Source organism: Triplophysa dalaica, chromosome 11, assembly GCF_015846415.1.
Source record: "Triplophysa dalaica isolate WHDGS20190420 chromosome 11, ASM1584641v1, whole genome shotgun sequence".
In the NCBI taxonomy this organism is placed as follows: Eukaryota; Metazoa; Chordata; class Actinopteri; order Cypriniformes; family Nemacheilidae; genus Triplophysa; species Triplophysa dalaica.
Genome location: NC_079552.1, coordinates 15,092,951 through 15,120,407, shown reverse-complemented (window position 1 = coordinate 15,120,407; position 27,457 = coordinate 15,092,951). Strand labels below are relative to the sequence as shown.

Genomic DNA, 27,457 nt, shown 5'->3' with positions numbered 1-27,457 from the left:
TTAAAATCTGATGTGAGAAAACAAGAGACCGTGTAACGTCATATATTTGTAAGTTTTTTTTGCAGATTTGCGTATTCCGCCTGTGATTATTAACATTATAACTATTACAAAGGCCACAGGATTATTCCACTAGTCTAAAAAAACTGGGTGTGTGTAAATTTGGAACTTTGCCCTAGTAGTACACGCCCTAAAACTCAACCACACCCACTCGTGCGTACGTAATACATCAATGGATGGAGGAGTGTATTTTTAGCAAGAAAATGGAAAAGAGTTACAATTTCGATATTTATGGCTTTAAATGCACCGAGGTAAAAAACAGGACCCCCCACAGAAAAATCGTCGTGCGTTTCTGTATTGAACAGCTTCCAGCATTATATTACAGGCACAACCCTTGTATGTATTCAAGATTTTTTTTCACCTATATCATATATTTTTCTTAAAGTAGCCTTCACAGCACATTCTTTTCCATAAATGGGATTTAACAAAGGTAAATGACAACTAGTAAATAAAGTACAGACCCATCCTTTGATAGTTCAATCCGATTATAGTAGGAAAATCATACTTGTAGGAGCTACACATTGGGTTTGACTTTTATTTCTTCTTGTACTGTTGCACATGCATCGTGACGTCAATACTGTGGGTGGCACCGGGGGTGTGGTGTCTCTATTAGTGTGTGTGTTCACCTGTGAGGTCATGGATCATGGCTGTAGGGTGAGCATGGGGAGAAACTTTCTATTGACCGTCACCATCGCCAACATCATCACCATCGTATGCACTGTCTGAGGTATCTTTGCACGGTTTTCATACATCAATCAACCAAAAGTGCTTATGTTTTCTAAGCTTGTGAAAGAGAGTAATAAAGACATTCCATCATGTGCAATGGTTCAGCGTGACGCGTCTTCAATTGTAAATCATCATGTTTCAGCCTGCTGCAGCGTTTGGTTTAGTTTTTATGTAAAATACGCCGCAATAATACCATTATAAAATCGTATTTATTTTTATTTCAAATACACAAACAGAGATCAGGTAAATGTGTTCAAATATTTTCAAATATATGACAAATTATTTTCAAATTAAATAAAACGTTGATGTTAGCATATACATTCAACTAAATAGTTCTAAAGATTTTCCGCAGATCCTGATATCTGTGGAATAACATGAGCCCCTACAGATAAAACGGGGACAGCAGTAGAGTTCCTCGCTGACCGGTCAGTCAAGTAAACACCAAACGTCACCTGAGAGCAAAAGCGAAGAACAGTATTTTACACAGATTAAACATTTATTTTATGTTTTCTTTAAAAGAAATCTGTAAACAAAAACAACAATAAGAAGTTTTGTTTTACAGACCTTTCCACTTCTGCATTCAGAAAGAGACCTGAGGGGTTCCTGGGTCCTAGCTGCTGATTTCTGGTCAACTCCGATCATCTGGCAACGACCACATCTTCCTATTACCTAAACACAACGAAAAACATATATAATGTATCTTCTAGTTCTTTATAAGAGTGTGTGTAAAAGCATATGTTTTCACCTGAAACTGTGAGGCTCCTATTGTTAGATGGGACCAACTCTCCTCTACAAAAGGCTCCTGTCCTGAGATAACAAGATTTGCCCGGAAACGCTGAACAAGACACTCAATATCCAAACATGTGTCTTCATTCTCACTCTCCTGTCTATACCATACCAAAATGTAATAACACATACCAGATCCATTAGGCTATACTTCATTTATGCATAGTTTTATTTGATGCATTAAAAAACGAAAAAATCTAAAAATTTAAGTCACTGCACCATAGATAATCACACTTGGCAGCAAAGTTTAAAATGTCAAATCACATTGCTGCATAATAAGGCAGTGTATTAATCATAAGTAGTTGTAAGCCATTGTAAGTAGTTTGTATGTGTATACCGGTTGTCAATGTGTTGCTGTAGAATAGACACACTAGCTCTATTAATGAGCAGAAACTGAGCCTCGTTCACCAGAGAGAGAGCGGTGAGGTAACAGTCCCCTGCTGGAGAAAGAGACATCATTTAACTTAAATTACTTCCCATTACAGAGTACTAAAGGAGTTAAATGAATGAGACAATTGCTACAGTAAGAGTACAAAACTGTTTAATCAAATGTGCAGAGCTCAGATAATTGTTTTGGGAGGATTTGATGCAAAATTCACACTTCTAATTAGCAAAAGTCTAACTTCTAACTGCAGACTTTGGAGGAAAATCTGAGAAGCAATCCGCATTACATTTAATTTCAATGATAAGAAAAACAATTGTGAAAAACCTAATTTGTGATTCTTCTTCCAAAGTGCAAAATTATAAAAACAGCATAACATTTACATTTGGCAGACGCTTATATCCAAAGCGGCTTGCATTGCTTTATCCTATACATTTATACTTAAGTATGTGCAATACCTTGGGATCAAACCCACAACCTTGCGTTGCAATGCTCTTGCCACTGAGCTACAGGAAAGCTTAAACGTGCTACAATGTAAAGGCATTCTTGGTAATACACCTGAAACTGAATACAATTATCAATGTCTATTCAATGTCTATGGGAACAAAAAACAATGCTAGTCCTGTAAATTGGACTACAATATTACAACACATGATGTCATGTCATGGAATAAAAGCTTTACTACAAATGAGTTATGCTAGATGATATATACAGTTAAAATAATGACTGTTTTATTTACCTTTTTGAGTGCCATTTTTTATTTCACGCAAGAAGTGAGGACTCTGTCTTATAAGGCTACAAGGTTTGCCAAGAAACTCTGAAAGCCACGCTGAAACTTTCGGACCACAATCCATCGTCTGTACACTACACCAAAGAGAGATTCACGTAAAACTGTTTACTTAAGATGTAACTACTGTAAGTTATTGTAAACATTACACGTTCATCAGATGTATTGTGTCGAAATAATGTCATATGGTATAATCATTATATAAAAAGCTCATGGGGATAGATTTTAGGTTCATACCTGTCACCACAAACTTTGCTGTGGGATGTTCTTAACCCTGAATTCATTACACTGGGCTCTAAGGGAATAGCAACTGGTTCCAATCCTAAGTAGGAAATACGTCCTTGTTTAATAGAAAAACTGTTGATCATTTTCATTTTAGCGATAAACACCAACATATACATTTCTCTAATTTTCTGTGAGCTTTACTCCACCTACATATTAAACATAAATATACATGAATATTTGGATATACAGTATATGAATACACAGTATAAATCACAATTTCATGAGATTCATCTATTATTTTTAAAGCTGCAGCGACACATTGCACTTTTGTTAGATTTTTTTTCCAGAGCAATGAACAGTGCATTTAAGATTAACATTTGATCAGTTTGTGTTTAAGGGCCATCAAACATTTGATCTTGGTATTGCTAGTGCGATGCCTACCAGCTTTAAAAACAGCTTTGTGTTATACTGCTGGATAGAATACGGTATGTCTAACCTGAGACCTTCAGCTGTAGTGTATTAGAAGCCAGACAGATGACAGGTTGGATGAGACACAGTTTCGGCTCTCGTTTCTGGCTCAGACACACTCCGTTCTCATTCACAACCATCCAAAAACGGTCATACAGTAAACCCTGCGGTCCCAGTGGCCATTCTGCCACCTGTTACATCAATCACAATAACAGAGTAGTTCACATTTCAACTGACATCATTAATTGAAAGAGTTTATCATTTTTGACACAAGCATAATAACAGGTGTGTGCTTTTCTTACCTCAAATGAGGCACATGATTTGACAGGATAGATGAAGAGATTTGTTAGCTTATGGGTACTGCCATTCTTCTTTCTTTCTTTGGACACATCCTCTTCAGATGGCACTTCTATTACAGAATGGCCGATAACTTGGCCATTCTCATGTCCTGCTTGCCCATTTGTTATTGGCGTTGGGTGAAATGATTGGGATGATTCTGTTATATCTACTGGCGCTGATGTCATCAGTCTCCCCAGTCTCTCTTGATCTAGTGTAAATGGCTTGTCCACAAAACAGTTCACAAGAAACCGAAGAAAGTTCTGACAATCCTCAAAACTGGACATGTATCCAAATGACACACGGATGGACCCTGTGGGACGTCCCTCAACTACATCGACGTTGTCTCCACACACATGACCAGCCTTGAAAGGAACCAAAAACGACTGTTCAGTGTAAACTAGATTACATTTAAAAGGCTTTGTCAAGCTAAACGTTTTATTGTTACTTTCTTTACGTTCTTTTTACGACTATATACCTGTAAGTTAGTCTTTACATCTTGGTTGCTGATAACCAGATAATGTTGACATGCGCCTGTGTTGCAGAAACAGCCTGTGCGAATATGAATGTTGAAAAGACTGGCCATTTTGTCCACCTGATGCAAAACAAAAGCACAGTCGACATTTTCTAATTCTTCTAGATCAATTCTATAGACATATGGTGGCATCTCCACAAATCACTGTTAGAAGTTATTTGATATTTCACAATAAAATAAAAAGAAAGTATCTTTATTAATATATTGTGCTGGTTGGCTTTCTCATTACAGCTCGTGATTTAAATATGGGAGAGATGAACACTGACCTGAGAATATCCAACTGTTCGTCCATGGCAGTCCAGCACACTAAAGTTGAGGATTGCACCCTGTTCAACGATATTCTGAAACTCATTATCACAGTAAATCTGCGCCACAGGTTTGCCATTGCTATGACGCAGACATGAGAGCACAGTATAGGTGTAGCGTGCCAAACCAAACGTGTGAAGCTGAACGTTGAGCATGCTTCCTAAAATCCAAAAACATCCACTTTTAATGTATGTCGAAGCTAGAATATATGCTGAAACGGTTTCACGGAGATAAACCATAAATTTATGAACCTGTAAGCTTTTTAAGTGTCTCAAACCCGTGATGAAGGGAAATGATGTCTAGGAAGGCAATTGTGCCGTCCTCAAACCTGATGAAATTGGGAAACAGATGATTACACATTAAACAAAATGTGACAACCAGGCTACTTTCCAGCAATTTCTCATAAATTACCTGCTAACATTTGGCCTTGGTACAAAATACTTCTCATCCACAAGATACGCTGCTGCTGTTCCTCCACCAAAGTAACTCTTTCTCAAGATTTCAGCTGTTTCATTCTTAACCAGCAAGGCTCCGAGTCCAGTCGGAAAGCCGAACATTTTGTAAAAAGAAATCGGCACGAAATCGGCAGGATGCTTGCTGAGGTCCAAAGGTGAGCAGCCTACAAAGCAAGCAGCATCGAGAAGAACAAACCATCGACCGCCGTGCTCACATGCTGGATAGAGCTGTTGAGATTGAATTCCTTTCACATATCTCAGGGGATATTTCCTGCCGGAGAAGTTACTCTGAGCCGGATAGCAGAAAAGATTAGGGGTGGAGCTCCCCTGTTCTCCATTTGTCGATTTCTTGATTGTGGCTTTCGCTTCCACTTCATGAGGCTGGACGGGAACTACGGCCACCCCCTGAACAGCAGCCGCGCCACGAATGCCGACCACAGACGTGTGGTTGTCGGTGAGGTAACAAAATCGACTTCCAGGCCCATCGGTCGATGCAGATTTCCAGGGGAAGGAGTCAGCCACTAGTTTCAGTGCTGCGGTACATCCAGACGTGAATATCACAGAGTATTCGTCTGGAGTTGTGTTAAAATGTTCCAGGATCCTGAAAGAGTACATTACAAAGAGAAATTATTAAATATTCGTTCTTAAAAATTGCAACAAATAAACTATTTCAATGTTATCAAAATCAAAAAGCACATTTACCTGTATCTGACACTTTCAACTGTGTCATGTGTTAGTCTGCTGCTGGGATTGTGACTGTGAGGATTGCCTTAAAAGAAAAAGTCATGTTAAGATCTAAAGTTTGCATTGCAAATGGGTTATAATATAGACCACTTCGAAAGACGTAAACAACGCTGGTGCAGACGTTTCAACAAAATACAACCAATACAAAACATTTATAACTGAATCAAAATGTTAAACGACAGTCTTTCATATTTATTTTTGCTGTCCTTCTGAAACCTCCCAATTTTTTTAGCAAAAAAAACATTATTATAAATATTGTCATAATCATTATTATTATTCACCCTTTGTGTTCGTGGATTGCTAATATCGAACCAATAAAAAGTATGCAAACAAAGTATGCAATCATTGAAAAAATTAAATGATTTTCCAGAAGGACTGCGACGATATACGATTAAAAAACATGAATAATAAATAGATAAAAACTGAAACAGGAAGTGCATCTGGACCAGTGTTTCACGTCATCTTGCGAAGTGGTCTTGAAAGGCATATTTTTCGAGTTGGACATTAAACAAATATGTGAGGTCATTGCAGAAAATGACTTACCATAAACATTTCTAGCTATATCCTCATGAAATGCTTTAATATGAGATTCAGGGAATAGCGTTGTCCCCGCATGATCGAGGTATGTTGTACCTTACGTGAGAGACGAAAAACCATTAGATCCTTGTAATACCTCATTAAAATCAACAGAGGGCGCTGCATTCACTACAGATTATAAGAATTCAGATAAAGTGAAAGAAAAAATGCAGCACAACAGGCCGACGCGCTTTATTCTGAACGTTCGAGAAAAACGTCGCGTTTAGCACACCAGCCTATATGTTTCACTCAAAAATACTTACTACAAACCCCTTAATAGATGGTATATGTAGTCATACTGTTAACGTTAAGAAAATAAAGCCTAAAACCACTTTAATCCACGTCAAAAGCTGGCTTCAAAGTTGCTAAGCGAAGAAAGGTTAATGCCTTTTGAACGTGTACCTTTGATTCTTTTAAATTCCCGATCGATCAGCTCTTGTTGATCACCCCCGTAACCATAATGTTTCCAGGACCTGCTAAAAGTCTCAAAGCTGCATAAGTCCCGCAGAGACAGATTCTCCATATCCCTCATGTCAGAAAAGACAAGAGCTCCCTCTTTCGCGAATTTTATTCACATCTCACCATGACCAATTGATGTAACTGTTTGAAAACAAGAACAAAGTCCAGCTGCTGTGTGACTGGAGAGTGTCATTGAAACCCCATGACTTTAAAAGCCATATTTTTAACCCCATGAATTTTTAAACAGTTAACCTTATTAAATAAAAGTGTGAAGAATTGTCACACACCATTACTTTTTCATTTCAAAATGATGAAAACATAAAAAGCTTTATTTAATGGGGTATGATAACTTGAAGCAGAGCTTCTGTCAAAATAGAAAAAACATTAAGTTAAGGGAGAAAATGTAAAACATCAAAAGTTACAGAAATGTTTTAATACAAATAGGCTGCTTCAGTTTGAAGAACATTGCAGTGGATGTAAATGCTGTAGTGCTAATAGTAAATGATTTGGACTGTAGCCTATATAGGTTAAATAAAAGTGCCACAGTTATATTATCTACATCCTTGTACCAGGGTGCTGCCTTATTACATTTTTGACTGTGAGAAAAAGATCCTTAATCCACTACGGTGTACTTCGGTAAGTACAAAGATCACATTAAACCCTCCAGAATGAGATCTGTGGGAGGTGATATGAAATATAGACACGTGAGGTCTGGCAATGAAACTGTGAAAAATATATTAGTAAGACAAGGCCATGCCACATGAGAGCTAAAATATGAAAAAGCTGTCAGACTCGGTTCCGGTTATTTATTATTGTATTAATACTTATTGAACTCATGCTTCACGTTGTAATTGTACATGACTCAGTAGAAACTTAGAACTTAATACAAGTATTACTTTAGTTTCTAAGCTAAAACTCACTGTGACTGTTTGTCAAGTTATACCGAGTCTTGGTTTTACACTATTTATCACTGCTTATGCTTTGCATATGAGAAGAAAGGGAGATCCACAGAGACTATTGTTCATTTCCATCCCATGCAGTCTGAAGTGATTAAATATGCTACTCGACTCTACTAATTCATTCACTTTGATATTTTGCTGCCGAGCGGAGCGCATGGTTTTCTGTTAAAGGGACGCTTTGTTTTCACTGGACTTTGGCCTCATTAGAGAGGAGATGCTGGCTGTGTGGAGGAGGGGGAACCGGCCACAGACACATTGTGTCTTTCTGACCATAATGATGTGACACAGTCAATTTGGAGACATTTATGGTGATTGAGGGTGTAGACAAAAACATTTGCGCAAATACATCATTAGCATCTTCCAAAATCTTATGTCTGTATTAAGTCTACTCTACAAATGCAAACAATTTATTTTGAGTTACGCTTTTATAAACCAAGATACACAATGTTGTCCATGTCCATGCAGCAGTTGAGGAACAGGTCCAAATATAATAGACCTTTAGCCTTCCACGGATCTTGGGACCCCTCTCTTCTCCAACACCACACTGACCCTCAGCTCCCGGGATGAAGGACCTGTTCCTCTGTGGCATACGTGAGCATTAGGAAAAGAGAGAGAGACTCCAGACTCGCATATCCTGGTCCAAAGGCTTATCAGAGGCTAAGCCAGAAGGAAAAAAACAGTAAAGCTAGTCTCGCTCGACCAGAGGTACGGGCACAAGGCCATCTGTCCATTCTCTAAATACAACTGACAACAAAGGAGAGCCACTGTGTACTCAGGGAAGCATACACACTCTGGAACCAAAAACATCAAGTCATCCCGGAGAGGCCAGACGAGAAGAGTTGGTGAACCTCCTGGCATCTCTGTGCCGTCTCAACCTGCATCACTTCACCAGGTCAGTTTGCTAACTTCCAAGTAAAGCTTGTCGCCACGCCACAAGACTTCCAGAGGACTAGAACAAATAGGCTCATGCTTTTCTGAGCACAGACAGTGCTCTTGTTTTATCTCTGAGATGTTAACAAACAAATAAAAACAGAGTTAGAGTTGTTTATGTCTTTCATTTACATTTACATTTTTAAGTTGCCATGTACAAATACACCATATGACATGACATCTTAAAGCTGAATCGTTTATTCGTTTTAATGAAGATCATGTAAGTTCATGAATGTTGTGGTTTTGCATTAATGTGTAATATATTCAGAGGCAGGCTTTAGCAATCATGTTAAGATGAAGATTTGTAAATGAAGTTTGACGCTATTCACAGTGAATTGTATTCACATTGCACAACGTAAACACTTCAAGGCTTTACCACTATGATGATGTATTCAATTAGACATTAATTTCTAAAGACTAACATTTCCCCATATGATTGACATTTTAATGGCGACGGCGTAAATACATTTAATTCCCCACGTCAAAAACAATGCATGTGGTATCTTTGTCTTGCCTTATTAGTGCTGTGTTGTAATATGACAGTGTTTTACATGCTTTGAAAGACAGAAATGGGTCAAATGGGTTTTAGCATTAGCCAAACAAATCCTTGCCTATAGGATTAGGCAAGCGCGCTAGTTGTTTGTTCGAAGTGTTTACCTGATGAAAGAAAAAAAAGAAATGCATATCGCATTGCTTTATTATTACATTTAACATGTTATTTTTATAAATATCAACCCCCGCAGTTAATTTAATAACTGCCACATTAAGAGTTTCCTTCATGATTGCAAATTGAATGCGATGTCTTTTAAACGGCGAAATGGCTCTGAGAGCACTTACACAACCGTAATTCATCGAATGACCCAATTATTGTCTTTGATATTGAAAAGAAGTATTAAACTAATTAAACATCACGTTTGTTGTGCTTTTTAACCTAGATAATACAGTGCTTGCAGCTCTTTAGCAAGTTCATTTTCTGCTGGAGTGTCATGTCAAGAGGGACCGCGTTGCATTTAAAAGCTTATGTAAGTCTCTGAACATTGCAAAAGCACTTTTTAAAGAGCACTAGCGAATGAAAGCATTGCGACTCAATAAGACTAAATCTGTCCATACGCCCACTTAAATAGAAAATGCATGAATGTATTCATTTCTTTGAGCTGCAGGGCATCATTAGAAAAATATGAGGTAGGGCTCCTGACGCAAAATCTGCAACCACCCGACAATTCATTTAAAATGAACATTTCAAGGATATTTTACTTCACGAGTCACAAATATTCTGGTTTATAATGGATTCGAGTGGTAATCTCTGTTCTAAACATGCTCACCAATAAGAAGCGGAGAGGATTGTGGACACACACAACATTGTGTTCAGATGATAGATTAATAGGCCTTTTTAGACATGGTCACACAGATGTCACTTGACCCAGAGTCCCAGAAAGCAACAACAGGCTCCTGTTTAGCCGTATCGAACACTGTCACTCAGATTGTATTAAAGCAGGATTATTCAAGAGATGCTAAACTGTAAACATTTTTTATTACAGATTTTTCATGGATATTGTTCAAGAAACAAATATTATGAAATTTTATTAAAAGATTTTCACAAATTTGGGAAACAAGATCAAAAACCATCAAATTACAGAAAAAGACTACAAATTTACAACAACAAGAAAACAAGGAAAGAAAACCCAGGACTAATATGTAATTTTACAGGATTTTTGTTATTTTCTTGTTAGTTTTTTCTGTCTGTTTTTTAAATAGAGTCAAACACCAGTCAATTACAAAAAAAACATGCAAAATTACTAGAAAAACATAGAAAACCATTGAGCTCGCACTTTCACACACTTCTACACCAGAGGGAAATTACACCCAGACTAATGTTAGAGAATAACAACAGGTTACAAAAATGAGTGAACGACTTATGCTTACGCTTGAGGGAGGTAATAGGGAGGAAATTCAATTGTGAAGCTCGTGGAATTATGTGTGCTATTTTTCGCTGGAATTCATCATTGAATTTTAAGCCGCTTTGACTGAACTGTAAATTTGTCTATTTGTGCGCACAGAGACAGTCGATTTGAAGCTTCTGGGCCCAAGAGAGGAATGAATATGAATGAGAAGGAAGGCGGAGTATCAGAGGGAGGGTTAAATGTCACCCTCACCATCCGCCTGTTAATGCATGGGAAAGTAAGACACATCACAGCCACTTACAGAGCTTTTGCTTGTTTTGTTTTCAGCCTCGTGTTGCGTAAGCGGGTCAAACAGTATATAGGAAATAAGAAAAACATTTATTTGATAATATCAGATTATGGGTAATTGATATGTGGATTGTTTTATGTTTTTGTTTACATAAACAGTCGCAGAAAATTTTTGATAAATATTTCAGAAAAAAATCTCTTGACATTAATCTTAAATATAGCCATACACTGATATCCTGCAGAATGTTAAAGCCCGAATAGACAACAAAATATCATGATTCAGCGGTTGGTCATATGCAGACAATTTACGATTACACAGACTAACAGATTTGTGTCTTGTGTGTTTATTTTTGTGTTTCTAGGAAGTAGGAAGTATCATTGGGAAGGTAAACATTTCAGTATTATTCTGATAATACAATAAAAGTAATTTAAGGTAAACTGCCAAGTTGTATCGGACGATAAAAGCAATTTTCACACTTTCAGCCGATAGTTTAAAACCATCCGATGATCAGGGCCAACATGTCCTGTCAATCAACAGAGAACAGAAAAATATAACAAATTTGTGCTCTGTACATAAAAAATGTTAAGAAACATCACCAGTTTGATGTTCAATATTAATAGGCATTGTATGAATTACAACTATTCAGAAAGTTCCGAAATATTTATTTAATTGTCAGAATCGGTATCGGCAGATATCACTTTGAATAATCGGCTTTAAGTATCGGTGGAGAAATAAAGTATCTGTGCATCTCTCCTCTCAACCATTGTATCTATATGGCCCTTACAGTAACACTTGAGTCTTGCTTAAATCTTTTATTTAATTTTGAAGTCAATGTTTATATACATCATATTGTTGGGTGTTTTTTGCATTTTGAAACGAGTTTGTTCTTCTTTGGTTGTAGAAAGGAGAGACGGTCAAAAAAATGAGAGATGAGGTAACTACAAATCAAGTGACTAACTTGACTCGATTTAATGAATATAGAAAAAGCATTCCATAAATTGATGTTTTTCCACACTTTGATATGAATGTTGATATGAATGTTTTTCGAATCATGACTGCAGAATGTAAAAGTGATTACCTCATTAAGCCTATCACACTTTTGTATATTAAACATTAAAGAAACACCTGGAATAAATTTCAGTTCCAGCAAGCTTATTAGATTTTCTCTGCATGATAAGTTAAGCAGTATTTAATTGGGAAAGGATCCAGATATGCACACTGAGGTAAGATTGATGAATGAAATTGACTTGCAGCGCTCAACTGTACTTCCTTTAAAAACATGATTACAGAGTGGAGCCCGTATTAATATATCGGATGGTTCCAGTCCAGAGCGCATCGTGACCATCACTGGCCCTGCTGAGGTGATCTTCAAAGCATTCGCCATGATCGCTGAGAAATTTGAGGAGGTCTGTGCAATTCTGCATAGTAACATAATAATTCCACAAACTGTAAATGTCTATAAATGCAATAGATTTGCTTAATAGGACTGGTTGTTATAATCCCACTATTTCAGCACAGTTGAATTGCCCAAAAGTATATTTCCCATGCCTTATGCAGCCAAGAATATGAATAGAGGTCTGAGGTTTCACTGGTAGACATCCTCAGTGTTTGGGGATAAATGATTATAGAAATACATAGCATGCTTACCTTTCCTTGCCATTATCAGAGAGACATCTCATGAGTTGTGTGTCCCAGTTTCATCACATTATCCTGAGTAAAAAAAAGTTTTGGTGAGGTGATGCTGATAATGCCCTTCGTATGGTTCCGATCAATGGGACACATTGTCAGGTGTGCACCTCATCCTCATTGGGTGTTTCGGCCCTTTATCACAAGACATCCTCAGTCAAGGGAGGCCCACCGCAGGTTGATCAGGCCTGGGTGTGTGTTACATTGTTACAAGGTCATCTGGCAGAAGCAGTGGGCAGCTATCACTGCAGCTCAAAGGCACCACAGTCGTTACGCGCCGGCCCTGAGAATCGAACCGGCAACCTTCTGGTCACGAGTCCGACTCTCTAACCACGACTACCCAAACCATTGGCATGCTCAGTGGCCCCGGTCCCATATGGCATACCATTATAACATTACCAAAAATCAATTTATTCATATATTATTTGTACTTTTATTTTCAAAGAGTCAAATAAACATCATACTTGCACCCCAACACTTTAATGAAACCAGACACAAAAAGAAAAAGTTACACAAGTGGCCTGCCGGGTCAGAACGTACACAGAGCAAACATCTGTCTGACATTTTTTGATCCCAGCTCCATCATGTTTGTGTTCCTATAAAATATAATATTCACGCAAGTTTGCAATTCTTTTTACAAATAAAGACAATAATGCGAGCTGAAGTGAGCTGCTCTGCCATACATATGCATTTCTTCTCTCTATCAGGATATCTTGGCCTCCATGATAAACAGCACGGTGACAAGCAGACCTCCTGTCACACTGCGCCTTGTCTTCCCTGCCAGTCAGTGCGGCTCGCTCATCGGCAAAGGAGGATCCAAGATCAAAGAGATCAGAGAGGTAGATATGAATTTAATCACCAGTCAGAATGCAAAGGGTTTGTAATGCAGGTCACAGTGATTCCGGATGATACGCAGAAGGAACCGTTAAACAATTAGTTTCCTTTGTCTCAGCAGCGGGCAGAAATGCTTAGCATCACTATGATTGATGGCACTCATCACCAAACTTTTTATTTGCGAGCGCTTGGAGCCACTGCGGGTTGTGATTTCCGTTCAATCTGTATGTTGTGAGACCCCGGTGCCCCCGAGCTTTAATTTCAAACTGCCAAACTCTTTCAATTTTTCCTCAAACCTCAAACATTTTAGTCATGGATTTCGTTGACAGAGAGCAATTCAGCTCACAAGCATCACCATTTGTTTTAATTTTGGGTGTTGAAATTGACACGAGGACCGTGGCTTTGGCTTGAAGGGTCTGCTTTTTATTCTGCCGGTGGCTCTCATTGAATAAATATAGCTGTCCTCTCTGAGCCGAGGGCTGCTTGTGCGGAGTGAACTGGCTGCTTTTATTCCCAGTCGCTTTGAATGTCTAGAACAGGACGGCCCAACAAAGCTTAAATAGGCTCACATTTACATTCAGTATCTAAATAGATTGACCTAAATAACTGGCCAGACCATAACAATGTCAAATCTAGACATAAGAATAGCAATAATATCAAACAGCACTACAGTATATGACATACTTTTTAAAGTTGCTTTAAAGGACATAAATAAATATTTAAGGAGTAATTCAAGTAAATAGAGCTTTCTCTTATCTCAGTGTATTGTGTGGAGACTATAAGTAAGGCCATCAAGGGATAGTTCACCCAAAATTGAAACTTCTCTTATCAATTACCCACACCCTCCTTTTATTTCAAACATGTATGACGTTCTTACTTCTGCAGAACACAAAAGAAGGTATTTTGAAGAATGTTGGTAACCAAACAACACTGGGCACCATTGACCTACATTGCACGAACACAAAACCACTGAAACATTTCTCAAAATATCTTCTTTTGTGTTCCACAGGAAAAAGAGTCCTATACAGGTTTTGAATGACATGAGATAAATAAATGACAGAATTTTATTTTTGGGTAACTTTACCTTTAATGATTGAATGTAGAACGACATCAATCTGACATTTCTCATTAAGTGTACCAAACAGCTCAATTTCTAAATCCTTATTATGAGTTTACCGTTGTGAATCAGGATAAGATTAAATCGTTGTTTTAATGAACCGCTCTGTAACTGATTTTTGTTTATTTTTAACCAAACTGCAGCTTTCATAATGCACCTATACCTGTTCAGACCCTTAAAGCTGACGTCATCAAATAGGTTGTCAATCTGAAAAATATTTGAAATATGTGGAACGAGAATATTACACAGTGTAACAAAAATACCCACTTAAGGTTTTTTTAAAGAGATATTTACGTTTACTGTTTCTACTGTAAAGGACAAAAGAGACTGACATGATTTGCAGATTGTTGTAATCATCCAGCATGTGTTGACTAACACAATTACTGTGTGTTATAGAGCACAGGTGCTCAGGTGCAAGTAGCAGGAGACTTGCTGCCTGACTCCACCGAGAGAGCTGTGACCATCTCAGGCACCCCCCACGCCATCACTCAATGTGTGAAACATATCTGCACCGTCATGCTGGAGGTGAGCGAATGGAAGTGCGTCTTTCCTTTTTTAATTGGAAATCTGTGCGATTACGTAAGATTTCCCTTGTGCGTAACAGTTTTTTTTCAGATGTGGAATATTTTTCTGGTCTTTTCACCTTGAAGCTTCATTTGCATTCAGCTGCAACGCATGCACATGTTTAATGTTCCCGTTTGCTTCATTACTTCTCAGCATCCAACCTTGAATGCCTTTGTTTTTATAAGTGATCCACTGGATTGAATTAGCCTTTCCATAAATGGGAGGATGGTTACTAATTTTGCATTAGATGCACAAATGAATATATCGTAGATAATCTATATGTATAGCATTATAGTAACCGAGCGTGTCTGTTACCACAAGACACTTTTAACAAATTTGTATTGGTTGTTTTAGAAAACATTTTGCTATGTTTGACCCACTTTTTCAGTCACCACCTAAAGGGGGCACAATACCATATCGACCCAAACCCACTGCAGGAGGCAACCACACAGTGTTGACGCAGCAGCATCCTGCGCCGGTAAGTTACTGCATCCATTTCTTTATGCAACAGAGCAAGCCATGCGATCGAAAAACTCGTCACAAGCATTAATGACTCCAGTTCCCTGCAGTCCCAATGAAGATCTCTGAGTTTAGATGCGTACGTGATTACACCGGCAGAATAAATCCCACCCACAGATCCAATCTGTAATAGTCACCAATGAGGCTATTGAACCATCTCAAATGCTTCTAAACAAGCAGCTCAGTCGTGTTTAAATTACTAACTTAGATGTGGTATTCTTCCTTCGATTCTCTGTTCGATTCTGTTTTTTATGATCTACTTTTGGGAATGAGTCATGAATTATTCATTTGCTCATTGGGTGACGTAATTTAAGCGTTGACCCTTCATCTATGACATATCTCCACTATGGTGTCCAAAGGGCTGCTAGTACATTTGAGTGATCATGACCTTTAATTTGACTGAGGTTAATGGAATACTCCAAAGGCTGGTTGCTTGTATAATGCAAAATGATGTCAGCTTTGAGCTTAACTGGTCATAATATGCTATTTAACTCATAAAGAAATAGTTTACCTCTCAAAAATATTTTGACACAACAGGAGAAATATATGTCAACTCTTCTGAAGAACAGATTTGGGCAACTACAGTGCTGTGGATGTGACATTTTAAGTCAAAACTATAAATTCTTGAATCATCTATATTTATGACCAATATCCTGAACTATCTGTTTATATATTACTAAACCCTTGATGACAGACATCAGAAAAATATACACAAGTTTTCTATTTTAAAGAGCGATAAATTTGTGCGTTATGCATGTGACAAAAAAGGACACTGGTTTTTGAGAGACAGCATACTTTGTAGGATTTCTTAGAATTAAAATATCCAAAAAGAAGCAATTATACCCAACACACAGAGAAGGGATGTCCCTTCGTAGAAGACAAAATAGTTATTATATTTTTTATATTATATCACTATCATTTTAATGTGCCCATTTATGAGGAATATGGGCTGTTATGAATATGACAATTCCCTCATCAGTAAAATTGGAAAATTATGCTTTAAAAACAAGCATAAAATGCTTTAACGTACAGAGAACTTCACATGGGTATTTAAACCACCGAATATTAACATCTGATGGTTCTGACCTATCCGTATGGTAGTTTGACATTTGCATGGAATTGCCCATTTAAAGTGATACTTCACCCAAAAATGAAAATTCATCATTCACTCACCTTTGAGTTGTTCCACATCTGTATAAATGTTTTTGTCCTGATGAACACAGAGAAAGATATTTGGAAGAATGCTCATAACCAGACATATTTTGCTACCAGGATTGACTACCATAGTAGGAAGAAAATAATTTATGATTTTTTTTCACTCTTGAACACAAAAAGGGGGGGCAAAATGTGTCTGGTTATAAGCATTCTTCCAAATATCTTTCTCTCTGTTCATCAGGACAAAGAAATTTATACAGATGTGGAACATCTCGAAGGTGAGTAAATGATGACAGAATTTTCATTTTTGGGTGAACTATCCCTTTGAAGAAACTGAAATATTAATGTCATTATTGAATTTCAAATAAAGTCATTCGATTATACTTGCAATACATTCCAGGTCGTATGAATAATTTCTGGGTTTAATCATTTCTAGCCTACTATTTCTTTAAAAAACTTAGCATTGTAGCATGAAATGTTCATGTAATGCCCCCTTGTGGTTACATTAAGAAAACATTACACGTGACATTTTAATGTTCATGACAAACCCATCTTGTGTATCCCAAATAAGCTGGTAGCTGTTGTTACTTTCATGATTCCAGTTAACCTCAACACACTTCTCTTCTCCCGCAGGCCTTTACTATTCCTGGACAGTTTGCCATTCCGCCACAAGACGTGAGTCTCAGTTCCAGTGCCTGATCAACACACTATTCTCAGCACACATAACACCACAGCAGCACCCGACCACATCCTATCCCGTACACAACACAACTCTCCCACAGCGTTCCTCACACACCTCTGAGCCAATATTCCTGTCCTGAGATGTCCACTAACTTAGCAACTTCTTTCAAATAAGGTTGAGCGAAGATGTCCTTTATTCTTTTTTTGTCCTAATAATGTCGTCACTAACATCAGTACCTCCTTTGTTGTTTCATATATCTGAATGAGACATAAGTCAATAAGTGTTTTTTTCGGAGTCACCCACATGTGAATGCTATAATGAGAGTGCTTGCATGGCGGCACTGTATTGATATTCCTCATACATCCTGCGTAGGGTTTGTTAAACTTCTGCGATTAATTTAGGCTGACCTGATTTCCATGCAGACTCCATTCTTTTACTTTGTAAATAATTTCAGGCGTGGCGCGCTATCCATATTTAATTCCTGCAGACTTTATAATTTTTAATAAATCACACGAAATATTAAAATGTCATTCAAAGCCGCATGATATTTGCATACTGAATTTCTCACATTTATTTGCATACTCAATTGGTCTTTTCTTTCTAGTATCTGTCTCCACATTAACACTGCAAATGCAATGTCATGGTACGTTTTGGTTCTGAGCTCTAATGGAGCATTTAAGTCAAAGACACGTCTTTAATCTGGGCTGCTTGAACCTATCAACATCAATATTGTAGTGCATTGCAAGCACTGGTGTTTTTCTTCAGTAAATGCATATCGTCGCTGTCGGGAGGAAACCTTCGGCCCTATTTTAACGATCTAAGCACCTGGTCTAGAGCGCATGGCGCAGGTGCACTCAGGGCGTGTTGGAATCCACTTTTGCTAGTTATACGACGGGAAAACGGTCGGCCCGATCGGGCACAACGTCTAAACGGGTTGTCCCCATTCTCTTATTGAGTAATGGGTGTTTTTTAGCTATAATGTGCAGTAGACCAATTACTCTCATCTCTCATCTCTCATTACCTTTAAGAGCCAGTTGCGCTCGCTAAACACTTAGCAGCAAAAGATATTCCCTCTAACATCTGATAACTTTAAACTTCTTTTTAATTTGCAGTGCGGGATACGTCAGATATACGTCACTTTTCTCAGAGCTGATTGGTCCAGTTTTAGTTTGCGATAACTAACCCAGAGTAAAACCTGCTCCAGAGAAGGTTAGCCATGTAGCCTAAGTTATGAAGTTGATGAACCCCCGTCAAAATCAATCCACCTTCATGAGCCGAAAAACTCGGAGTATGCTCAAACTAAACGCAAACTTACCTGGTTAAAAAACGAATCCAGCTTCGTGAAACAGGCCAAAGGTTTGTGTTGGTCTATGGCAGAGTCTATTTTCAGTTCCTCAAAATAGCAACGCGCCAACAATGCGCTTGAAAACACCTCTTTTTTAGACCATGGGCACACAAATGAGTGCAAATGCATTTGCTATTTAAAAAAGGACGGGAAAATGAGAACTGCGTCGAAATGAAACTAACAAAACACTTGACAAGTTGACAAGCTCTTTTTAACACGTTTCATCGGTTAAATATTTTCAAAACTCACAAACAAACATAAAAATCCTGAAAGTTTTCTCCCGACAGTGACAATATCTCGTTTTCATATCTCTTTATTTGGGAGAAATGGACGGCAGATGAAAGCCGATAACTGATCTAATTTTGAGATTTCATATGGGTGCTGTTCTGTCTGTAGATGTGAGTTTCCTCTGAAATAATTCCATTTTGATTGGCTAGCTCTAACCTCCCTTCCTGCCCCCGCAGTTGACCAAGCTTCACCAGTTGGCTATGCAGCATATCCCCTTTACCTCCCTTGGGCAGAGCAACCCCACCTTCCCTGGTACGTACCCAGAGCTCCCCAAGGGAAGTCTGTCTCTCCCTTTGTCTGTCTGTCTCTCTCTGTCTGTCTTTCTCTTTTTCGATCTGTCTCTATCCCTCTCCACTCGTCCGCCTCATGCCTTCACCACAACATATTCTACTTTTCCACTCTGAAGAAAGTGAGGGGGAGGCCATATTGTGGTAAGGCAAAAAAATCATCATATTGTATGTGTCAGAAAGCCAACGTTATGCTGAAGCGGCCGTGCACTAAACGGTCCTGATGAGGGCAGTCATGGGGTCAGCATTCGTCTGGTTAGCATGACCCAGTTAACACCTGCTAGTAGATGTTGTTACTGCAAAAACAGAAAAGGAAATGCTGTGCAAATGAATGATTTTTTTTTGAGGAAAGCAAGAAATTGAGTTTTGTCATGCGCATATATAAGTGTTTCTTTACAAACTTCTGACAGGGATACAAAATATACAATATTGCCTGTACACTGCAAACATATATATTTCTGTATTGTTGTTCTGTCTTTTACAAATTTGATAACTTTCTAGAAAAGACAACAAAACGCATTAGAACCCATTCAAATTTTACATTTTGTCCACACTGGATGCCGGTCGCGTCCAGTGTAGACACAATGTTAGACATCTGTATTGAAAAACAAGACAAAAATACTATGAAAATGTAGCCTACATGAAACGCTTTAAAAATGAAATTCTCTATTTTAATTGCATTCTTGTCATGTAAACAAACCCATATTTGTCCTTGTCTGCTGGTTTTTACGTGTCAGGTCAGGAAAGTGAAGGGATTGTTTCCATTCTTGTGCCATGTAGGATTTTCACCTTTAGTTTATTTCATCACTTGGTATTAGATCACAAAGTTGCGCAGCTGGCATTTTGATTTTAGAAATACTAATGGATAGCTTCCTCCCCATCTGTCACACCCCCTTGGGTCAAGTTAGTTTATGCTCAGAACCGGCTACCGCTCAACTGTGATAAAAATCTCTAATAATGTCATGTCCCCATAACAACAGCATCATGATGTGATGCATATGTGTCATCCCTCACCTCGCATGTCAACTTTGGCAGGTCTACTGCCTCGTCCTGCTTTCATTTGTTTAACATTTCTTCTCCCTTAATGTCAATCCGTACCTCCACAATACCCCAGACCTTTTCAAACCGATAACATTTTCCTAAGCAAACCTCAAGCCCACTCTTACAGCAGCCCACTTTCATCATGACACACCTAAGAGTCCACACACCGTCAGTGTAAGCCCGTAATTATTACTATGGAAATAAGGAGTTGAAGAGACAGCCTCTGGTAGATGTTTCCGGTAATGTGTGCTATTTGGAAATGCTTTTATGGGTGTTTTTCAATCTCAGGCAGACATGAATTAATCAGAAATTCATTCATGACTCAGCCACTGTAGCAGCCTTAATGCTTTTATACTTTCTCGAATTTGAATGTCAGATTCAGAATTTATTTAAGCAGTGTTTGCATGTTGAGAAAATGTTGCAAATGCAGATCTTAACCTTAACTTCCCATGTTCCTGTGTAGGTCTAGATGCTTCATTTGCGACCAGTTCTCAAGAGTTGACCGTACCTAATGATGTAAGTAATATATACAATTTTCCGCTTTTAGCTTTTTTATTGCTTATGATGTTCAGTGGTCTCAAAAATATTTGGAGTCCCAGGCCATGCTTAGAAATAACAAAATGTCAAAGCAAGTGACATTTACAAAGAAATGATGCTAAACTTTTCACATAATTCACTTTTCTTACCGAGGAACCTTTTCTTGAATTACTTTTTACTCATACAGGTGTACAAGCAAAGTTTGACAACTGAAAATAGTTTAGAAACACTTTACAATAAGGTTTGTTAACATTAATAAATGGATGATCTAACATGAACAAACAAGGAACAATTAGTTAGCATGCTAATTTGTTAGCATTTATTAATCTTTGTTAATGTTACTTTTTAGTTAATGGCAAAATATAATTATTTATGTTAGTTCTCTCTGCATTAACTAATATTAACAGATATAATTTAAACTTCAATTTGTATTAGTAAATTATTCTGAACTAAGATTAATACATGATGCAGATGTGTTGTTTTTTGTAAATTCATGTTGCCAAGAGTCTTCAGTTTAAACCGTTTTTTCCCTTCTTTTATTTATATTTTATTGTATTATTGTCATAATACAGTATTTTTTCCATAAAAAGTGCACTTGTATTCAAATAAATGCCATTTGGTTTAATATTTTGTCACACACTGCAATTTCATGAATACATTTTCATATGTGTCCACATACATATGGGGTATGTGTTTGTTTTTCATTACCCACCTCATTCGTAAAGTTCAAGGCATGACATACAGTAACTTCATGTCCTAGACTTTCGTTCTTAGCCTTAGACATTGAATGTCCAGATGTTGTTTGCATCTTACCCGTCTGTCTGTGCGTCTCACAGCTCATAGGATGCATCATTGGCAGACAGGGCAGTAAGATCAATGAGATTCGCCAGATGTCTGGTGCCCAGATTAAGATTGCTGGGGCCATAGACGGTTCGGCTGTACGCCACGTCACCATCACAGGCTCGCCAGTCAGCATCAGCGTGGCCCAGTACCTCATCAGTGCCAGGTAAAACATTTCTCAATATAAAAAAACTGTTCTCTGTCAGACTTTCTGTGGAATTCAAAAGAAGATTTTTGAGAAATGCCTTGGTTTTGTGTCCATACAATGGTAGTCAATGGGTGCGCATGTTTTTTGGTAACCAACTATCTTCAAAATATCTTCTTTTGTACTCTGCAGAAGAAAGTCATAAAGGTTTGAAATGACATAAGGGTGAAAAAATGATGAAATAATGTTTATGTTTGGGTACATTATCTCTTTAAACAGAGCATAAAGTGCATTGGTTACTTGGACTACTATGATGATTCCAACAAGTGACAGAACTGATATATTTTTTAATTAATAATTTATTTGCATTATGGAGGCATTAGAAAGCAGTCAAATAGAACATGTAATCTGTTTCATCTCACCCATTTGACATTTTATGAATTCTCATCCAGGCATGTTATATCCTTATTATTATTCCTCCTTGTAACACATAACATCCCAATACTGATTTTTCTTTTCTCTATTTTTCTCACCCCCACCCATGTCAATCTCTCCTCCTGTGTCCCCCTATTAACCACATCCCATTACGTCACTCCTTATGTTGGTGTGTATGTGACCGTGTGTTTGCAGTTTAGAGATGGCTAAACTGAGCATCCATGCAGCTGCGTCCTCCTCCGGCACACCTATCGACCTCAGTCTTGGTTTCACTCCGTCCAACCCCTCTGCTTCAGCGTCCTCCTCGTCCATGCCTGTCCTGGCTGGCCCCCCTTCCGCTATTAACATCCACACCCCTCCCTCCATGTCCAGTGCCCACTATGCCCTGCCCCTCTCCAGTCTGCTTGGCATGAAAACCTTCCCTCTTCTGGCAATGCACGCGGCCGTCTCCTCAGGCCTCCCGCCCGGGCTCACACCCTACAACACAAAGATCCCCACCACGTCCAGCATAAAAAAATCAGAGCGCCAGAAGTTTGCCCCGTACTGAGCAGGGTTTTAATCTCATCAGTGATGTTCTATTTGTTTGTCACCCATCCGTGAATTTTCTGAAGATTAAAAGTGTCCTCCCCTCCCTTTAAAAAAAAACAATTTTCTACAAACAAATAGCCAGCCCATGACAAGATTGATCGCTTCCCATATCGTCTTCCATTTTGTTTTGCGTTTCATTCGGGAGTGTTTGAGATATTCATCTCTCACCGTATAATTTGTCTGACACGCCTCCTTTTTTTACGAGAAGCGAAGCCAACAAGAATTTGATTTATTGGTACTATGCGGCTCGCAGGGAATGTTTGTATCTGTATGAGTGATTTTTTTTCTTTTGATCTGGGTGATTTTTGATGTTCTGATTGGAACCGGCTGCCGTATTTGTTATTGCATCAAAATAACAGAGTCATTTTGGAGAGAGTGTAATGCTGTGCCTCTCATACTGATATTGGTATTCTGTTTTTCACACTACATCACATAAGCAACATGTTACTAAAACAGACATATACAGCCATCGAAGAGACTTTCCAAATTTTAATTTAATCAGCATTTCTAGATGTATTGTGGTCATTTCAGTGTAGTGTTTCAAACTCAAATCTCGGGAGTGACAAAGTCATCCAACAGCACTGCAAAAGACTGACAGCATGACAAGACACATGAACACTGATACAAATTGGGGTTATCACAAAGAAATATTTTGAACTTTTCTTATGAACATGAAGAAATATAACTGTATTGCTTAAAAGTGAATATGAACTTGTTTTCTTAGCAGTATTTGAGGTCTAAAAAAAACAAAACATCTTTTCTGTTATTTTCACCCGTTTCTCCAGTTTAAATAAAAAAAAGAAACATTGAATTGAAATTTGGGAGAAATATCGGCAGTAGTTCACAGAATGAAACAAATATGATCATTTTACCTAAACACAAACAGTAGCTATAAATAGCTAGTTCAGAAAAACAAAAATTTTGAAATGGTCTCGCTGATGTACATTGAAAAAATCTAGATGTATTTTTGAAATCATTATTTACTTTAATAGTCAAAGGAAAGTTTAAATGCAAAATCAATGGTTACTGGAAACACTGTCATGGGTTTGGTTAAAAGGGAATCTAAACAAAACTAAACAAAACTAAAAACGATTTACCTGCCATTAAGAGGTGGCCCACCCATATCAATTTTGTCATATGCCCTTGGAAATATAGCGAAGACTCATTTTCTAATATTGGTTTCACGCCCCGTTCAGACCGCCAGCGACTATAGCAGCGGCAGAGCGATCTCATTCATTTCAATGGAGCGCCGGTGACTTCTGGCGACACAAGCGACAGTGACTGTTGGCGACAGGAAGTGGCCGTGTCCAGTGCTGGGAGGCAAGCGACAAAAAGTTGGGAGTTGTTAAACTTTTTGACTTTGTTAGCGACTACCAATAGGTGCAAAGCAATGGAGCTCACGTCATCCGTCTCTAGACAGATACTGGAGGGTTTGTTTTAACTGTTACTGGCACAGCCAAAGCTAGAAACGCCTTCCAACGATCTCACTGCAAGAGACAAGTCACATACAGCAACAAAGTTGCTGGCTGTCTGAACAGGGCTTTAGAGTCGTATTGCAAATCAAGATCATAAACCTGCTTGTTGAGATGTTAGCTTCAATGCACAGCATTCGACACTTTGTGTTGATGTAAAGCAACATGCAATAAAATGGGTTGCTGTTATTTTCTTTAAGTTAAATGACTCCATAACACACAGTAGATCCTCCTATGCAGCAGGGTGTTTATCAATAATGTGATCCGTTCTTGTACTCTATACCTGACTATGTGTTTTCCTTCTAGGCTGACCTCATTGATAGCAGGTCTGAGGCCTGTGTAGTGCAACCCTCACTGTTTATCCTTAATCTCTGACTGGATTACAGTAAAGTCATGATATGGACTGCTTTATAATGAAATTTATATTAATTTCGAACAGACAATGCCGTAGATGTTTTTTTAACTATTCAACGATGTATTTGTGTTTGTTTTAGATTGGTTTTTGAAGTTGCTGTACACATTTTACTTTTAATGTATGATAAATAAATGTATTTTTAACATTAAATATAATAGAGATTAAACAGCTTTTTATCAGTACACGGAGGCGTTCTCAATTTCTTTTTACATCCAGTGATTCTGAAAACTGAAAAAGGATTCAAAGAAAATGAGTAGGCCTTGATGAAACTGTATATTTCTAATGTCCTGCATTACCCTTGCATTACAGCGGCTGACCTGTTGCGATTGAAGTACAAGGTAAGAGCAACAGAAGTATTCATGGTTCTGCAGACGCATATTGTGGGTCTTTCAATAATACATGCTGCGCTTAAAACAGGGTTATTTTGGTTAAAGCAAGCTAAAGTAAAATCTGCACAGCCCCAATGGGGAAGTTTGTTGCCGTGCACCGTACATGATTCATATTTGTGTGGAGGAATCAGGTTTGTTTTACCAAGCTTATTTTGTCCTGCTTATCTGTCATTTGCTTCTGATGGATAACTGCTGGTTTGGAAATGCCATCAGTACATCACCGAAGACATTTTGACAAGCCGGATGCTATTCATCTAATTTCGCTCCAGAACATAACATTCCCATTGGATTCGGGAAATTGCGCACACTAACAATAATACATCAATGCCACTGGCTTTGATGTATGTGGCATTCATGTACACACAAAAGTTTCCTAAGAATAGCCATTATGTACCTGGTAAGGCTTTATAGAATTGCATGTTTTGTCAAGCATTCGCAATTTCAGGCACTATAAGTGCATCATAATAGGTGCTTTAACGTTTCCTTAATGTTTTGAGAATGTCGTTTAACACATTTTTCTGTCCTAGGTAACAGACTAAATGAATAATAAAAGTTTTTCTACCCTCTAACAGAAATGTCAATGGAGACAGTTGGTTCCAGACAACAAACTTTGTTGGGCTGGCAAAAATGGAATGAACTGTGAGTAACCCTCGGATGAGAAACTACCTTTTCACAGGTACTGCTGGGACAGGTTTTCTCGCAGGTTGCTCAATCATGCATGTGCTCTGAGTGAACCATTACCACGCTGTCACTCACCGCATGTAGAGCCCTTGTTCTGTTCTTAAAGAGCGATGGCCCCATTCAACATTGATAAAATAACGTCTACTTTTAGAAAAACACTCTCACACTTTCTGCAGAGTCAGAAGAACTTGAACTATACCATGTCTGCTCAAACATCTTAATAATGTCTGCATGCTAAATACAGATTCCGAGTGTGGCTGAACCGGATAAATTCTTAATGGCATGGAAATGTGTTGTCGGAAGAGAAATGCATGGAGGGGATCGTTCTGGGTGCCAACAGCCTGGGCTCTGTTGTGAAATGTAGTGTTGTGGACATATCTGTCTGCCTCTTTGTTAGTGTTGAATTAATGATTTTCCCCTCTCACCCCATCAAAAGAAGATGATCGAAATGGCTTCGACCGCCCCTGAATATAATCAATTATATTAGAGCAGGCTTGTGCTGGATATGAAGAGCATTTCTTTAAAAGGACATAATAATGTAGCCTAAAGCATCACAAACTCTCTCCCCTTCATCCCCCCCCTCCTCTCTCTCTTGCTCACACAGACACACACAAACAAACATAAACGCACACTCTTTATCTCTCTATATTTACCGACAGTGGCTATAGAGAGAACACTTTTAAAAGTAGAAAGGGTTCTATGCAGTGATGCCATAGAATAACTTTTTGTTCTCCGAAGAACGTTTTAGGTCAAAGGCTAATAAAATATCCATTTCTCTAAAACTTTTTTCACCATTAAATCAGACCTGCAACAGTGTTTCATGCACTCTGACTTCTTTACAATCTTATTCGTGCTGAATAAGAACTGTAAGTGGGACAGGCTCTGCTGATACTAAATGTTCTTAATGGAACAGTGCAGGCAAACATTTTCTTCTATGGCATTGTGGAGCACCTTTAAGTTTTAAGTGAAGATAAAATAATACTTTTCATCATTTAACAGATTTGTAACAGTGTGCTACTGTGCAGTAATTAAATATTTGGCCTTTCTATAAACATATGTCATATTTTGCCTTTGGTTCTTAAAAAAAAAGATTTCTTTAGAGAATTCGTAGCTATTTATTGAGGTGTCTTATTATAATATATGAATTCTTCGATTACTAGAAAAAAGCAAAACCGAAGCCCCGCCCCTAACATCAACGTCACTGCCGCGAAAGTAAATCGTAGTGAAATTATACGAACGAGATGCCATGCATTCATACGAATTATCTTAAATTAACGACCTCATATTTACGTATTTCCCATTAGATTGTGTTGATCTTTCTCACCTTTGTATAGACTGAGTTCAACAAAAAGTGGTTATGAATAATGATTTAACAAGGTTGGCGCAGTTACGGAAACTGTAAAAAAGTTTATACAATTTTGTCTCAACACATAAATAATGAAGTATCAATCCATTTTAACAGTGAGAAGAACAAAAGAATGAAATTACATATCATTTTCAGTGTGAAACCTGGGAA

The 27,457-nt window shown here is 38.0% G+C and overlaps 2 protein-coding genes across 5 annotated transcripts; one reads left to right on the top strand and one right to left on the bottom strand.

The window, feature by feature from the left end:
* Positions 1–973: 973 nt before the first annotated feature.
* Positions 974–6,971, bottom strand: mocos (molybdenum cofactor sulfurase). Of its 4 annotated transcripts, none has more exons than XM_056761584.1 (15): positions 6,786–6,971; positions 6,351–6,440; positions 5,766–5,832; positions 5,020–5,664; positions 4,860–4,936; positions 4,569–4,768; positions 4,246–4,362; positions 3,734–4,132; positions 3,460–3,622; positions 2,976–3,078; positions 2,691–2,815; positions 1,907–2,009; positions 1,529–1,670; positions 1,348–1,452; positions 974–1,235 (listed from the first exon to the last, which is right to left on the bottom strand). In XM_056761584.1, the coding sequence occupies exons 1-15, from the start codon at positions 6,913–6,915 to the stop codon at positions 1,119–1,121; spliced, it is 2,583 nt and encodes an 860-aa protein (XP_056617562.1). In that variant the 5' UTR covers positions 6,916–6,971; the 3' UTR covers positions 974–1,118. The 4 variants fall into 4 exon arrangements, with proteins under 4 accessions (XP_056617562.1, XP_056617563.1, XP_056617564.1 ...); XM_056761585.1 differs by having other exon boundaries at positions 1,907–2,006; XM_056761586.1 differs by having other exon boundaries at positions 2,976–3,060.
* Positions 6,972–8,409: 1,438 nt separating this feature from the next.
* zgc:110045 (uncharacterized protein LOC664755 homolog) lies at positions 8,410–23,195 on the top strand. Its single transcript, XM_056760368.1, has 13 exons — positions 8,410–8,693; positions 10,789–10,909; positions 11,283–11,306; positions 11,823–11,855; positions 12,211–12,327; positions 13,315–13,446; positions 14,955–15,083; positions 15,511–15,600; positions 17,430–17,471; positions 19,288–19,363; positions 20,903–20,955; positions 21,813–21,982; positions 22,592–23,195. Exons 2-13 carry the CDS (start codon positions 10,826–10,828, stop codon positions 22,941–22,943), a joined length of 1,302 nt encoding a protein of 433 aa, XP_056616346.1. The 5' UTR covers positions 8,410–8,693; positions 10,789–10,825; the 3' UTR covers positions 22,944–23,195.
* Positions 23,196–27,457: the final 4,262 nt, after the last annotated feature.

Excerpts from the sequence above, each read along its gene's own strand:
- mocos (XM_056761584.1), bottom strand. The coding sequence starts at position 6,915 with ATGAGGGATATGGAGAATCTGTCTCTGCGGGACTTATGCAGCTTTGAG. Across the intron at positions 6,441-6,785 it reads GGAATTTAAAAGAATCAAAG|GTACAACATACCTCGATCAT; the intron begins GTACACGTTCAA and ends CTCTCACGTAAG. Across the intron at positions 2,816-2,975 it reads AGCAAAGTTTGTGGTGACAG|TGTACAGACGATGGATTGTG; the intron begins GTATGAACCTAA and ends TCTTTGGTGTAG.
- zgc:110045 (XM_056760368.1), top strand. The coding sequence starts at position 10,826 with ATGAATATGAATGAGAAGGAAGGCGGAGTATCAGAGGGAGGGTTAAAT. Across the intron at positions 17,472-19,287 it reads TTGCCATTCCGCCACAAGAC|TTGACCAAGCTTCACCAGTT; the intron begins GTGAGTCTCAGT and ends CTGCCCCCGCAG. Across the intron at positions 21,983-22,591 it reads CAGTACCTCATCAGTGCCAG|TTTAGAGATGGCTAAACTGA; the intron begins GTAAAACATTTC and ends GTGTGTTTGCAG.